General features: G+C 46.4%; 1 protein-coding gene across 14 annotated transcripts in view; it reads right to left on the bottom strand.

Annotated features, from left to right (window-relative positions):
* CHD3 (chromodomain helicase DNA binding protein 3) overlaps positions 1–15604 on the bottom strand; it is a 2755261-nt gene that overhangs the window by 1192405 nt on the left and 1547252 nt on the right. For all 14 annotated transcript variants that reach the window (XM_069646310.1, XM_069646296.1, XM_069646309.1 and 11 more), the window contains exon 26: positions 611–788. In XM_069646310.1, coding sequence (XP_069502411.1) covers positions 611–788 — 178 coding nt within the window. The remainder of the gene's footprint in view (positions 1–610; positions 789–15604) is intronic.

Here is a 15604-nt window from a genome sequence, read left to right as displayed (position 1 = left end):
CAATGCCACCATGTCTGTCTCCTGACGAGTCTGATGCACCACAATTGTTGGACCTGTTTGCGCATTTATCTTATTTTGAATGTTGGTGATTTATCCTGACAGGCATTCACTAGGGAATTAGCTATATTGACTGGCGGTATATAGGGCTATTTCAGGTTTGAAGAGGATCCGTTAACTGACTGTACTTTTTGCTTTTACATTGGGCCGACTCAAAGGGATTCTAATAGAATGGATATTTCTCTTGTTCAATCATCTTATGGTTGATAATTATTCTTTGTTTACCTTTCTGTTAACTGTTTTCGGTTTAAGAAGATATTTTGTTTAGGTTTATGCATGCCTATTACATTGCAACATTAATGCCATCTTTAGATCACATCAAGTTGATTATTACACATTTAAGTTGTTAACAATGTTACTTAGACTTCTAAATCCTCAACATTGCAACTGGGATGCTGGAAACATGTGAATCTGTGAGAGAAGAGTATGCAATGTGGGCTGTGCCTACACAATTTCATTTGCAACAGACGCAATTCCCTCTTGAACCTGGTGGCTTGGTCAGAGAGTAGCGTCACCAAAGCATGCAATATATTGAGAGATATCGAATGCTGACCTTGGTCCTCCTGCGCTGCATCGTTGTAGTTGACCTGTTTTCGTACCCGCTTTCCTTTCCCCAGATTCCTTGCCAGGTCCTCCTGCTGCTGCTCATAATGGTGCCGCAGAAGCTTCTCCCAGTAATCTGGATCCACTGTCTCCTCCTGCTTAATGATCTCTCGTTCAATCTCTTCCAGCTGAACGAAAAATATGTAGGCCACTTTCAAAAGGTAGATTACACAAATTAACATGTGCAGATTTGAAGGTCTTTACCTCATGTTAGGTATGAGAAAAAAGACAAGCTATATATACAGGCACTTTGAACACCTAAGGCAAGCTACAACACTCTAATATATTGAATATTCCTTAACATTCAGAAGAGCTTAGGTGCTCCCTTTGCCCTCAGAGTCAAACATGTGAATATATGAATGAGAACATGACTGGGGAATTTAAATGTTTCCCTATACACTGATGCTTAAAATAACACATGTCTTACCAATGGTAATGCTCATTCTTATGGATAAAATATTCTTTGCAGATGTTCCTCACCTTTTGAAATACATCTCTGATGCATTCAACTCCGGAAATCTTTCCTCCAGCCATCATGTGGTGCCCAGCAGTTCCGTGGTGGCTCCATCATGACTCCTTCACATTGAAATGTGCTGGAAGTGATGCCACATACAAATAAACTCAGATACGCCAGCGCCATTTCCCTAGTATGGACATTATTTACCTTGGGCAATCGCTAGGAATGGCAGAACTGTCACCCTTTTGGCAAAGATTTTAATACAAGTACCTTTTCATTTTAGCAGGGAATGTGGGAAGGTGATGAGGAATCTGTGGAAGAAATAATTATTACAGATGTAAGTAATTTGTTCCTCTAATGGATACATTACTCCCATAGAGTTATTTTTTTAAAGACTTACAAAGCTGTGTCCAAAATGAAAGGAGGCAGGAAAATGTCTGTGACAGAACCTACAACAGGGAACTTTGCAGGACCGATCTGCCCAATCTACCATCTTCCTCAGCTAAGGAATCCAGAAGATAATTTCTGTTGAAAGATGCTGTCTGACAGGTATCCACAATAGGAACACTCTGCCACAATGTGAAGAGATCTGAGGCACGGTAATGTAAATCTCTTTATTCTGGACCCCAACAAGCAGCAGAAACCAACAAACAACTGACACGCCTGGAATGTTGATCTACGAAGTAGAAAAACATTCCACCACGCGTGCCAGGATACAACATATCTTCCCCCCTTAACACCAAAAACATTTTACGGAAACACCATCACGGTGCATTGAGAATTACATGCCAATATCAATTCAATCCGACCCCTCTTGTGCCAACAAAACTGCCTCACCATCGCCAGGGCCATCATTGGCTCGAGGCTCGATTACTGCAATGCCTTATTCATTGGCACCTCTGCCAAGAATATTGCTAAACTCCAAATTGTTCAAAATAACGCACTCAGAGCCGCTACAGGCCTCTCGCGTAAAGAGCACATCTCTGAACTCAGAAGACAAGTCCACTGTCTTCCTGTTCAACAAAGAATCATCTCCAAAGCCCTGGCCCTGACTCACAAATGTCTCCATGACCTTGCTCCTCCCTCCCTAACACGTAGGATTACCAAACCCTCCACTCACAAACCATCCAGATCCCAGTACTCTAACCTCCTGTCTGTTCCCAGGACTCGCAAAGTTCGTGCAGGCGGCTCCAGCTTCCCATCAGTTGCCCCCACCCTCTGGAATGCGCTACATCCCCACCTCAGAGCTATTGACTCCCACACTGTCCTCCGTAAAGCCATCAAGACCAACCTTTTTGTTTGATGTGTTAGAACCTGCAATATACTGTAACATGTAACTACCTAAATATAAATAAGTTCTTTCTGGGGCGGCTTCTTTGTAACCCTTAAGTAAGCCTCCTTAAGCTCTGAATTAGCGCCTCGATGCCTGCGGGCTGCTTGCGCGCTCTACAAATACAAATGAATAAATAAATAAATATAACATAACAGTACCAAAAATGTTCTTCCACTTATATCTCATAAAATAAGCTATAACAACAATTTATACTAACACACATAATATAACAACTTTGCATTTATACCCCTATCACATTGTAAAAGGTAACAATTTGTATGTACTACCGCACATAATCTCTGAGCCTGATGGGGGGACCACAGACTCTGGCATGACATCTTTCCCCACCACCAACTTGTCAAGGCGTTCCACAACCATCATTCCCATTGTTCCCATGCACTCCACCACTGGACGAATCACACCGCTCGCCATCCCCTTCAATGTCATGAGAAGCAACCACCTCTCTCGGCCGCACAATGTTTTCTGCTAACACATTCTTGCGACCTTCATGACAATCTGGGTTGTAATCAAAAGTTCCCCCACCCCCACCAATCTCCGGAACCACATTCTTTGGTACCTCAACTTTGTCACTACACAGGACAACAATATGTTTTTTGCTCCATCTAGAGCCATCCTCCAGTTGTACAAATCCCACTCCACATTTCACAACTCTCATGGAGGGCAAAAATACACTCCTACCCTTCGGCACAAATCTGGGATTCTTAACGCACACCACATCCCCCACATTCACCTCTAACTCCTTTCTACTGCTTTGACTCAATCTCACGGCCTCCTGACGTGCCAATATCTTCTGTTGTACACCTCCCAAATCCATGACGCATGGACCACCACCACCTAATGCCATGCACCTTAACCTCGACCCTGGCTTCCTCCCTCTCATTAATATAAAAGGCGTCTTTCCAGTACTCACCGATGGAGTCCTACGATACGCAGACAAATAATTTGTAACCACATCCTGCCAATCAAGACCATTTGCCAAGGCAAGTTGAATGGCACTCTTAACCACACCATTCACTCTTTCCACCAAACCATTAGAACGCGGGTTGTACAATGCAGTGCAGTGATGCTCAATGCCGAATTGCCTCAAAAATTCCATCATGAGTTTGGAAACAAATTGAACACCATTGTCCGTCACCAAGGTGGCAGGTACACCTTCTCTGTCGAATATTCTTTTTAGAAAAGCAATGACGCACACCGTCGTCACACTGCCAAAAGCTGCCACTTTCACCCACCTGGACGCATAATCTACCAATAACAACAAGAATCTACATTCTTGCTGTAAACACTCAAATGGACCCATAATGTCCAAGGCCACCTTCGACCACACTTCTTTGGGAATTTCCACAGGATGGATGGGCTGTGAGTGAACCACTTTGCTCTTATCACTTAACGCACATGCACAACAATCTTTAACCATCCTTTCCACCTTGTGCTCCATAGATGGCCACCAATACTCTTCACGCAACCTCCTCTTGGTTAACGAACAACCTAAGTGACCTTCACGGGCTAATGCCACCAACCTGCTCCTTTCTCCAACAGGCGGAACCAACCTCTCATCCCTCGACACTCCCCACGGACCTACCGCCAACTCATCCAACACTTGGGCATAACCTTTACCTTCAGGCTTACCTCTAACGGCACCCCACCCTTTAAGCAAACCTTCCTTAATCCAACACAACTCCACATCCTTTTCACTTTCTATCTTCCAATCATCCTTATCAACTGGGGGGAGAATGCTGACAATCTGAATTTCCTACTCCCCAACCACTTCATCTTTAGAATCATTTGGCCTCACTGCTGGTAACCGGGACAAACAATCAGCTACAACATTTTGTTTCCAGGTAAATATTCCATGGTGAAATTGTATTCCTGTAATTCTAACACCCACCTCGATATTCTTGGAGAAACTGAAACCATACCCCGGGTGGAAAATACATGCACCAGCGGTTTGTGGTCTGTCCTGACCACATAAGGGATGCCCCACAGAAATGTTCTAAAATGTTTTGATGCCCATGTCACCGCAAGACCCTCCCGTTCAATCACCGAATATCTACTCTCAGCATCTCTCAGGGCTCTGGAAGCAAATGCCACCGGTCCACACTCACCATCATACAATTTCTCCAACACGGCACCAAGTCCCACCTCGCTAGCATCCACCCTGAGAATTGTCTTACATTTAGGGTCAAATGATCTCAAACATGGAGCCTGGTCCACACCATCCTTCACCGTATTTAAATCCTCCTGACACTCATCAGACCATTCAAATCTGGCACATTTCTTGAGTAAGGCTCTCATGACCACTGTTTTTTCTGCATAATTGGGAATGAATTTCACATAATATTCTGTTAATCCCAAAAATTACCTCAACTGGTCCTTATTTATGGGTGCCAGTGTTAATTTCATCACCTGCACCAAATCCTATTTAGGACTCACACCACCAGCACTGAGGGTATTACCCAAATATGTTACCTTATCCACCCCCATCTGACATTTTGACAATTTCAGTCAACCCATTTTCCTTAACCCTTTCATGACCTCATGCACCTTGTCATCATGTTCAGCACGACAACTACCCCAAACCAATATATCATCCTGGAAATAGCTCACTCCATCCACACCACTAAACAATTCTTGCATGAGACGCTGGAACACCGCAGATGACGATGCCAACCCAAATGGCATACGGCAAAAACTGTAAGCAACAAATGGGGTTATGAAAGAAGTAAGATGTCTGGAATCTACATGTAAGTCGATCTGGTGGTAAGCGGCAGATAAGTCAAATGTTGAAAAACATGTTGCTTTGCCCAAAGTAAGCAATAATTCATTAATATTTGGTAATGGATGGCGATCTATCCAAATGCTGGAATTTAACTCGCGAAGATCCAGACACATCCTGAGACCACCATCACTCTTCTTGACCAGTACCACAGGGAACAACCACTCAGAACATTCTATTTCTTCTATGACCCCTTGAGACTTAAGTTTTTCCAATTCAGACCTCAATCCTTCCTTCGCCATTACCGGTACATTCCTCACCTTATGTACCTTGGATACGGCACCTTTCTTGAGGACAATGCGATGGGAAAAACCTTTGAGTTTCCCCAATTTACCAGAGAACACTTCTGGATACTCATCTTTCAATCGCTAAGCTGTTAAACTAGTATTGGTCTCCTCTCCCCCAGCTTCATCCTGAATATTCATCACAGGAACATCCTTTCCTGGCCAAATTTCAATACTCAAAGCGGCTTGCTCATCCCAACCCAACACGCTGGTACCTTTAAGTGCAACATATATTTTACCCATGGTATGCCGACCTTTAAATTCAATGTGAGCTTGATCATTACCCAACACACTGATAGGATTTTGGACATATGCACTTGGACTTATGTCAGAAGCACACAAACTTGATAACTCCTTCCCTAACTTCTCCTTGTATGTTCCTGGTGACACAATGGTGTATGGTGAACCTGAATCCACAAGCATTTCTAAAGGATGGCCGCTGACCAATACCGTCACCCACGGAGCCTTTCATGCCACGCCTTCCACATGCAGGATGACGCCTCGATCAGTTTTGCCATTCATACCAACATCCTGATCTACTCCACAACAATCAGGCACCACCATGCCAATCACCCCTTTGGATTGCATTTCCCCATTGACCTTGCACATGCGTGCATAGTGTCCCTTGCATTTACACCTTCTACATTCAATATTAACAGCTGGATATTCCTTTGAACCAGTTTGATGACTAGACCAGCCACACATTTTGCATGGTTCTCTTCCTTTGGGCAACCTCCAACCTTGGTTGTCCCCTTTGTCTGATCTCTTTTTGTTATCCAAACCGCTCCTTCTACTTAGTGATAAAATAGCCTGTATGGTGTCTCTAGGACCTTCCTTCTCAGTGACTATTTGCACACTAGATTTGGATGCTTCGATGGCCCCAGCAATCTCCACAACCTTGTCAAAAGGCGGATCACTCTCGATCCAGAGTCTCTCTCTTATCTTCAGACTGATGGTCTTCATCATTATTTGGTCCCTTCTATATTCATCCAGAATCCTGGAAAACCTACATGTAGCCATCAATGTTCGCAAAGCTGTCACATATGAGTCAATGGATTCCCCCACACCTTGTGCTCTGGAGAAAAATTTATATTGCTCCAAAACCACATTAATCCTCCTGCCGAATCGACTTTCCAGCTTTTTTAAAGCAGTCTCATAGGTGCTTACCACTCTTTCACCTTCCCCACCACTACCAGGGGTGTATACATCCTCACCTGGCAAATGGCGGAATATTCGCAGACCTTCCATGCCAATGCAATTCGAAAGTGCGGCTTCCTTCTCATCATCACTGAAATTTGCACCACCAGCTGCTCTCAACTACACCTTAAAGGCATCAATTCATTGATCCCATGGAGATGCTGGTTCCCCTGGTGATGATAAGAAGCCAGGTGGGGGTCTGGCAGCAGTGTGAAGCATGACTGATGTATACTATGAACACACACAGATGGAAACCGATAGCCTCTTCGCTGAAATGTCAACTGCTCCTATGCAAGCACACCCCTTAACCAACAACACTGTAAATATGTATACTGGGGAGAAACTGTTAATTATTTATGATCAATGGTCCCTCTCTATAAGTTGAGGTTCCAAATATCCATAAGCACCACCTTTTAGACCAAATGTAGATCAACAATGAACTCCCTTTACTCTTCCGCCTCTTCCAGGCAAATACGCCTCTATGAACGCCGAATAGAGAAGTAAATCAAATATTGTCCACGCTCTCCTGGCCCTGACAGAGCGTGCACGTCACTTGTGGGCAGAGAAATGGGCTCAGGAATGCCCACAGCACACCAAAGCAGCTCCCTGCATCACACCGGGTGGGGACGTAATGCTGAGGGACGCCCCAATGCAGGCTCACGCCTGCGCCGTTATCCGGCTTCTTCCAATGACGCCTCCTCTGCCGGAAGAATGCTCGCAGGACAGCAAAGCCGCAAACAACCTCAGGGCTCCAGTTCAGATGCGCTCCGCAGCACCACCGGAGCCCCTCCTCCTTCTACTGCTGGAGATGGGCTGCCGTCAGCTGGCCTGGCAGCCGCGCACCGCAGCGCCACCGCAGCACCTCCTATCTCACTGCAGCCCTTCCTCCACAGGGCACAGACTGCCTGATGCGGCGCAACCAGGCAGCGTGCAGCTTCTCCTCCATCCCGGGTACTGTTGGCCACTGCCCCCGCTGCCACAGGTGGTACGCGAACCGCCTCACGCTCGTCTTGGCCCGCAGCACCCTCTCTGGCCGGGTGCAGGCTGTCTCCCGAATCATCCACCAGGGCTCTGCTCAAGAACGGGGTTGGAGGCGGTGCTCCCCGCATGCATGGAACGGGGTCCAGATTACCTTGTCGCCAATGAAGAGATCTGAGGCACGGTAATGTAAATCTCTTTATTCTGGACCCCAACAAGCAGCAGCCTGCAGGGCAGCAGAAACCAACAAACAACTGACACGCCTGGAATGTTGATCTACGAAGTAGAACAACATTCCACGCGTGCCAAGATACAACACAATGCCACCTGTCCTCTTCTGGAATTAGTGCAAAGCCCTTTCTGAACTTCCTTGTGAACCAGCTTGTATAAAATATTGAGACAAATGACTATCCACATAGAGAGGGTTTGCTTTGAACAGATCCCAATCCACCTCAACCGCTCGATAGCCAGACATGAAGTTTCAGATTTCTGGCATGGGGATGAACTGCTCTGCCACAATGCCACACGACTGGGTCAGTAGATCCTCCCTACAAGGAGAATGCGTACACCAGATCAAAATCCCAGTACACTGCCCAGGGATCTCCACACCAGAACTCTTGCATTACCATTTGAGCTGGTCACAATCTGGTTGCTCTGGGGAATCACCCACATGGAGATTATTTCTTGATCAATCTCCCTGTTCTCACTCGTAAAACAGCCCTCTGAGTTAGCTCAGCCCATCTAGCTGAGTCTATAGACTGCAAGCAATGTGAATGTTCACTGCTTTCTCGTTCTCCTAGAAGCAAATAACAGGGCCTCTTTGCAGTGTCTAAGTGACCCACACTACCCATCTTGTTGACATAGTGCAAGGCGGGGGTGTTGTCCTTGAGGACCAGAATAGTCGAACGTCTGTTTGATGGTAAAAAAAAGATTTATTAAACTTGATGAGCAAGTTGATGTAAAAATACTTCTCTTGGCCTTGCCACAGATCAATCAAGGCTAGACCTTGCCGAAGGAGGGGCTTTCCGCTTTCCTTCAGCAACTCCACCTAAGCCGATTTGAAACTGCAGAGTTTCAGGACTCTCGCTTCCCAGTCCTTCTTTACATTTTATATTGTTATTCGGCTCGGTCCTGCTCAGCGACATCCATAGTCATTTCTCTCTCTCTGATGAAAAATTGTTAATGCTCGGTTGCATTAATACTTCGTCACCACAGTGTTTTCCATATGTCGAACAGTGGAGGTTATTTTACAATAACAAACAGTGGCTTGTTTTGTTGGAGTCACATGAAGCCCTGATGTTAAATTTGGTCCAGGTAAAAGGGTTGTAGGGAGTTTCTTCACGGAACGGGAGTCCCTATCCCCAGTAGGGGAGTCTCTCCCTGGGAGGGCCTGCTTGTCGCCACCCCTAGGGGGATAGTTGCATAGCAGGCTCCCCTCCCTATCCTCATAGGGCAGGGCTCCCCCATGGGGAGAAGTGACAAGATCCTGTGATTCGTCACATACCCTTTGCCTTCTGAGTCCGGATTCCCTATCTTCACTGACTAGAAATACACATGCCCCTGTTTTTTTCCCTTCCTATGCTCGACACTAAAACAGTAAAGTTGGAGGGCAAGAAACCATTGCAAAAATACAACATATTTTTTTTATCCTTTCGAAGGTTTACCCATGTCAGGGGGGAGTGACCAAATGCATTTTTCTACCTGTAAAATAATATTTCAGATAGGTTACTGCCCATTTTATTGCAAGTACCTATCCACAATCTTGCCACAAGAGCTCTGAATGACCCAAAATTGGATCCCAGAGCAGAGATGGGTTGTCTCCCCAGCAGGAGAAAGCTTCCTCTAGAACGTCCTGTTATAGCTCCCACTCGAGGGAGGCTGAAGTCTGTCTGCTTAAGGCATTTGCCGGGATATTCTCCATTCCGGTAACATGGGCAGCCGTCAGAGAGACGCTGTTCTCCAGAACCCAGAACTACCCCACTTAAACCACGCAAAACCAAACCCACTAGCCACACCAATGCCTGGTTCATCCATGACCTCCTCAAACTGCGCACAGACAAACATACAGCACTAGCCCAGTGGCAAACATCTCGTGATGATAAAGACAAACTTAACTTCAAATCTCTCTCAAATGAATATAAGAAAGCCATCATCAAAGCCAAAGCCAAATCATTTGAAGACAGAATCTCCAAGGCCGAATCAAACACCAAGGAAATGTTCGCCATATTCAGGGAACTTGAGACCCCTACACCCACCCCACAAAACTTCACCAAAGACAAAGCATGGTGTGATGACATCCAAACAGCCATGCGCAAAAAGATTAACTCTCTCCAAGCCAAAATTCTGAACACCAAACTGGCGCTCTCTACCCCTCTACCCTTACCCCAAACCCCCCCCCCCTCTCCCCACCCACTGAGACCCCCTCCACCTTCTCATTCAAAACCATGCAGGAGAAAGACATGGTCAACCTCATGAAAAATATCAAACCCTCTAATTGCAAATGTGAACCCTGCCCCGCCTCCATCATCAAAGACTGCGCAGACACCCTGGCTCCTTTAACAGCCTTTGTCAACGCATCCTTCACCACAGGTAAAGTCCCACCATGCCTCAAGGAAGCATGGGTCCGACTGCTCATAAAAAAACCTACACTTGACCCTACTTCCCCCAACAACTACCGTCCCATCACCACTGTCCCATTCCTCCTCAAGATTCTAGACAAAGCAGCCTACCTGCAAGTCCAGCACTTCCTTGAAGAGAACAATCTCCTAGGACTGAGACAATCCGGCTTTCGCCCTAGGCACGGGACAGAGACCGCCCTACTCAACCTCAAAAACCAAATGGATGACGCAAGGGATCAAGGCAAACCTGTCCTGCTCCTTCTCCTCGATCTCTCTGCAGCTTTTGATCTTGTAGACCACGACATTCTTTGCCATCACCTCACCTCCACAGCCAATTTCTCCCAAGAAGCTACCACATAGATCACTTCCTTCCTCCAAGGCAGGGCCAGGCAGGTCTTCTCTGACCTAGCCACTGCTATGCGGTGTGCCCCAAGGCTCCTGCCTCTCCCCCACCCTATAAAACATCTTTACCCACCCCCTCTTCCTTATCCTTGACGCCATGGGCATCTCCTACACCAACTACGCTGACGACACTCAGATCGTACTCACATTAACAGGTGACTATGACACTGACTGCGCGACTCTCAACAACATATATAACACAATCCAAATATGGATGGCTATCAACGGCCTTTGCCTTAACTCCGACAAAACTGAGCTCCTACTCCTAGGATCCCCCAACACCCTCAAGAAACTTGACGCCCAGTTTAGCCACTTCAGCATTGACTCAATCAGAATTCCAGTACTGGACACAGTAAAAACGCTAGGCGCTTATCTAGACTCCAACTTATCTATGACCAGGCAAGTAAACGCAATCGCCTCTTCTGCTGCCTACATGCAAAACTTCTCAATTCAGTCAGCCCCTTTTTGTCTAAAGACACATGCACCAACATAGCCAGAGCCATCACTGGTTCTCGGCTAGACTTCTGCAACGTTCTCTTCCTAGGGACCTCCAACAAAAACCTTGAGAAACTGCAAGTAATCCAAAATAGCGCCCTGCGTGCTGCACAAGGCATTGCCAAGTGAGAGCACATCACTGCTGCCAGAAAAGCTTCCCACTGGCTCCCCATAAAGGAAAGAATGATATTCAAAGCACTAAGCATCACCCACAAGTGTGTCCACCTCTCTGCCCCAGCGTACCTATCCCAGAGAATCCACCCAGTCTCCTCCACAAGACCCACCAGGACACCCTGTGGCAATATGCTCTCCGTACCTAGGGTCAAAAGAGCTAGAGCAGGTGGCGCCAGCTTCCCCTACCTTGCCACCTTACATTGGAACTCCCTTACCACCTCAGTGCAAGCTGAACCCTCACTGACTGCCTTCCGCAAAGCCATAAAAAAACCACCTTGTTCGCCTAACCAACCCCATCTGCTCAAGCGCCCAGGACTACCATGTATGATGTTGTATGATACTCCCTATTGCTTGACACAGGATACTGTCTTACTGTAACCCAAGGCACAACCTGTACCCATTGTAACTATGTCTCCCTACAAGTAACAGCGCCACAATGCCCCTGGGCTGCCTGCCCGCTATACAAATGTAATAAATAAATAAATACAGTCCCAATGCTTCTCTGCATAGCAGCAAAGACCCCACACCACCTCTTTTATTGAGGTAGTGCATGGCTTCTGAGTTGTCTGTTAGTATTAGCACATTCTTATCTACCACAGAGGGGAGGAAAGCAACCAGGGCCAGCTTGATTCCTCTCAGCTCCAGCAAGTTGTGTTGCGCTCCCGAGACTCAGAGAGCACCCCAACTTGTCAGGGACACATCCATGGCTATTTTCATTTTTATTTCATTTTATTGTTTAAAGCACAGACTTAGCTCGAGAGCAGCGGGGCGATGTATAGAGTGTGGGTAGGCAGCATTTGGACTGGTGTCTTTTAACAGTAGCGCAGTACTGTGGAATCTATGCGTCTGTATGTGCATCCATTGGAATTAGTCCTTGGTCAGGTCTTATTGAAAAAAACATGTTTTGAGAGATTTGCAAAATTGGAGAATTGTGGGGGCATTTCGAGCCGACACAGGGATCGAGTTCCAGAGTGTGGGTGCATGACAAGAGAAGAATTGTTTGTGGGTCCTCTCTTTGCACACAACTTGTGATTCAAGCCGGTTCGCTATAGTCACCTGAGACCAGGGTTGACAGAAAAACACGCCTTTCAGCAAGGAGCCACTTGACTCGACACCAATGTTCCCTCTAATTATTTTTGCCTTTGTGCAGCAATAGGATCTTGGTGTGCACACCTTTTTCAGTTATGTGCGCAACGGCTTGATAGGGTCAAGATCCACTCGCCGCCCCACCTCGGCCATCAGCACCACTGAAGTCAGAATCTAGGCCATTCGCACGTGTCCCAGCTTAAGGAGTTGCCTAGATTGGATCAATCCACCCCCTCACCGACAACGCATACACCTTGTCTCTAGCTCTTCAGTTTGCCGTGCAGAGGAGCCACACGGCTGCATCTTCAATCGCCCGAGGAGAAAGGTTCTTTCGTCAGGCACGCAGGCCTCTCCTCCCCCGCTAGCTCTATTTCAAGCACAATACGGGTACATGCTGATACCTCCACCTTGCCTACTACTATAAACGTTTTATAAAGCAATCTGTTTACCCCAATGTGTCCACCAGATGCGACCCAGACAGTACCCCCACTATTAGAAGTAGTTACAGCAATCCATCATGCCCATATGTTGCCTGTGGTGGTTACACCCTCTGTGCCCCGCAATAAGAAAGCTGCACCTTCTGAGCTGATCTGCTCTTTGTTGCCACATGTTTATTCACCCATTGTGCCACCTGTTGATGCACCCATTGTGCCACTTGTTGATGCTCCCAATTCGCCTCATAATATGCCACCTGTTGATGCACCCTGTGTCCCACTTGTTGATGCACCCATTTTGTTACCTGTTGATGCACCCATTGTGCCACTTGTCGATGCTCCCAATTTGCCTTGTAATATGCCACCTGTTGATGCACCCTGTGTGCCACTTGTTGAAGCACCCATTGTGCCACTTGTTGTTGCAACCATTTTTTACCTGTTGATGCACCCATTATGCCACTTGGTGATGCACCCATTATGCCACTTGTTGATGCACCCATTGTGCCACCTGTTGATGCAGCATGTGCGCCACTTGTCAATGCACACATTTTGGTACCTGTTGATGCACCCATTGTGCCACCTGTTGATGCTCCCAATTCGCCTCACAATATGCTATCTGTTGAAGGACCCATTGTGCCACATAGTCATAATGTTGCTCCTCCTGAATTGTTGGGCCCAATGTTGCCACCTATTGATGCAACTAATTTGCCTCTTGCTAAGAATACTGTTCCGGCCAATTTACTTGCCCCCAACCTATCCCTGCCCACTCAGTTGCACCCTTGTTAATGCATGGCCGCTCCCGGCTCATTCCCTCGACATTCACAACCTCATCACCAACTCAAACCTTGACCTACTAATCATCACTGAGACTTGGCTTCATGAAGCATCAGGACCTGCCCTACCCTTAGCCCTCCCCCAGGGTTACACCATTTTTAGACAAGGTCACCCTCTTCTAAAAGGTGGAGGGGTAGCCCTCATCGCCAAAGAGTCAATTCCAATCAGAAAGGTACAAGGAGAACTCTGCTTCAACAGTGACTACATGCTCCTGAAAGTCAGCCCATCACCCAACTGCACCATCACCCTCAACATTCTATACCGTCCTACAGGACCCGTCACAGATTTCCAGGAAGCCCTCGTCCATGCCATCACGGACAATCTTAAAAAACAACCAAACCTATCCTCCTAGGAGACCTCAACTTAGGCCTGAATGACACGGCTGACTCTCACAAAGCCTCCCTCAATAAAGCTCTCTCTACCTAAGGTTTCAAACAAGCAGTCACAAATCCTACCCACATAAAAGGATGCACCTTTGATTGGATCGCTCACCAAAACTGCACTCTCTCCATCACCTCCATTACACCTATTCCTTGGGCTGATCACCACGCCATCCACTTCGAGCTTAACCTCATCAAAGGGCCCGCTACACACATGCCACCACTCCCACCTGCCCTCTCTAGGAGCTCCCGGCAACTCACCAAGGAACGACTACTACCTCACCTACTTGTGCCGGCCTTCCAGCCCCCTTTTTTTCAATGACCCAGACACCCTTTCCTCTAACTACATCTCCATCATCTCCCAAGCAGTAGACGCCATGGCTCCTCTCACCTACAGGAAGGCCAAACATACCAAACACACAAATGCCTGGTTCTCCCTTGAATTTCGGCAAGTCAGGATCTAAAGAAATATTTGCGATCTTCAGAGAGCTGGAAACACCAGATCCCACCCCACCGACCCTCACCAAAGACAAGGAATGGTGTAATAGCATCCAGGATAGCTATATGGGTGGGTACTCCCTAATTTTTTGTTCTCGGGGGGTCTAGTCTGTAGGAAGGTAGGTTCTAAAGAGAAAAAGTACGAACCAGACTGACTACCCCTCTCTCGTGGTCCTATGAGAACGCAGGGATAGGTACAGTGTGACTGCTTATTTGTTATGCAGACAAAACACCTGATGGGCAAAAAAATTATTTGGACCGGATACACTGTTACAAATGCATAAATCACTTTTAATGTTAATTTATAAAAACATCTTAAAAAACATTTTTTGGCTTCTCTATGCACCAATCATACCTTTCATTCCACTCATTACGTTTTACAAACACGGGGTCCTACAATTTACATATTCTTATAACATATTCATTGTTTACAATATGCATGACATAGGAAAAAAACATTAGGTTTTCCTTTGGAGTCGACATATGTTTTGGCCCTTACTAAAGTACCATCGTTGTCTGCGGTGGTCAATAAAACAAATATTGGGCCATCTTCAGGACACTCGTTTTTTCTTAGAAGATTAATTTCGTTCCCCTTTCACATGAAAAATGCCAAATCTGTGTTCAGCATATGTTGCTATGGACCATTGAGCTGTGGCTACTGGATGTGTGATATATTCTCCAGTGTCTGGAACCGGAGGTCACCTCTGTGTAGGTAAATCTTCAAAAGCTTCTTTTCCCTTTACTGAAATGCCGCGTGACCAGCTAACATGAGTTGTAGCTTAGTCCACAAATATCATCAGTAAAGCTGCCTGTTGTTTAGTCTTTAGCTCGTCCAAAGCTCACCGAGCTTTGCAGGTCCTCAACCCGCTAACTGGGGACCATGAAGCCGACAGCAAAACTCTTAACTCCATCTACTCAGAGATTCAATCTTGGATGGTGGAAAAATGGTTGTGCCTTAACGGTGAAAAAACAGAACT

The sequence above is a fragment of the Ambystoma mexicanum genome, chromosome 1p (genome assembly GCF_040938575.1).
Source record: "Ambystoma mexicanum isolate Mex_15411 chromosome 1p, UKY_AmexF1_1, whole genome shotgun sequence".
NCBI classification, from domain to species: domain Eukaryota; kingdom Metazoa; phylum Chordata; class Amphibia; order Caudata; family Ambystomatidae; genus Ambystoma; species Ambystoma mexicanum.
Note: the sequence above shows the minus strand (reverse complement) of the source record. Positions and strands in the feature narration are given on the sequence as shown.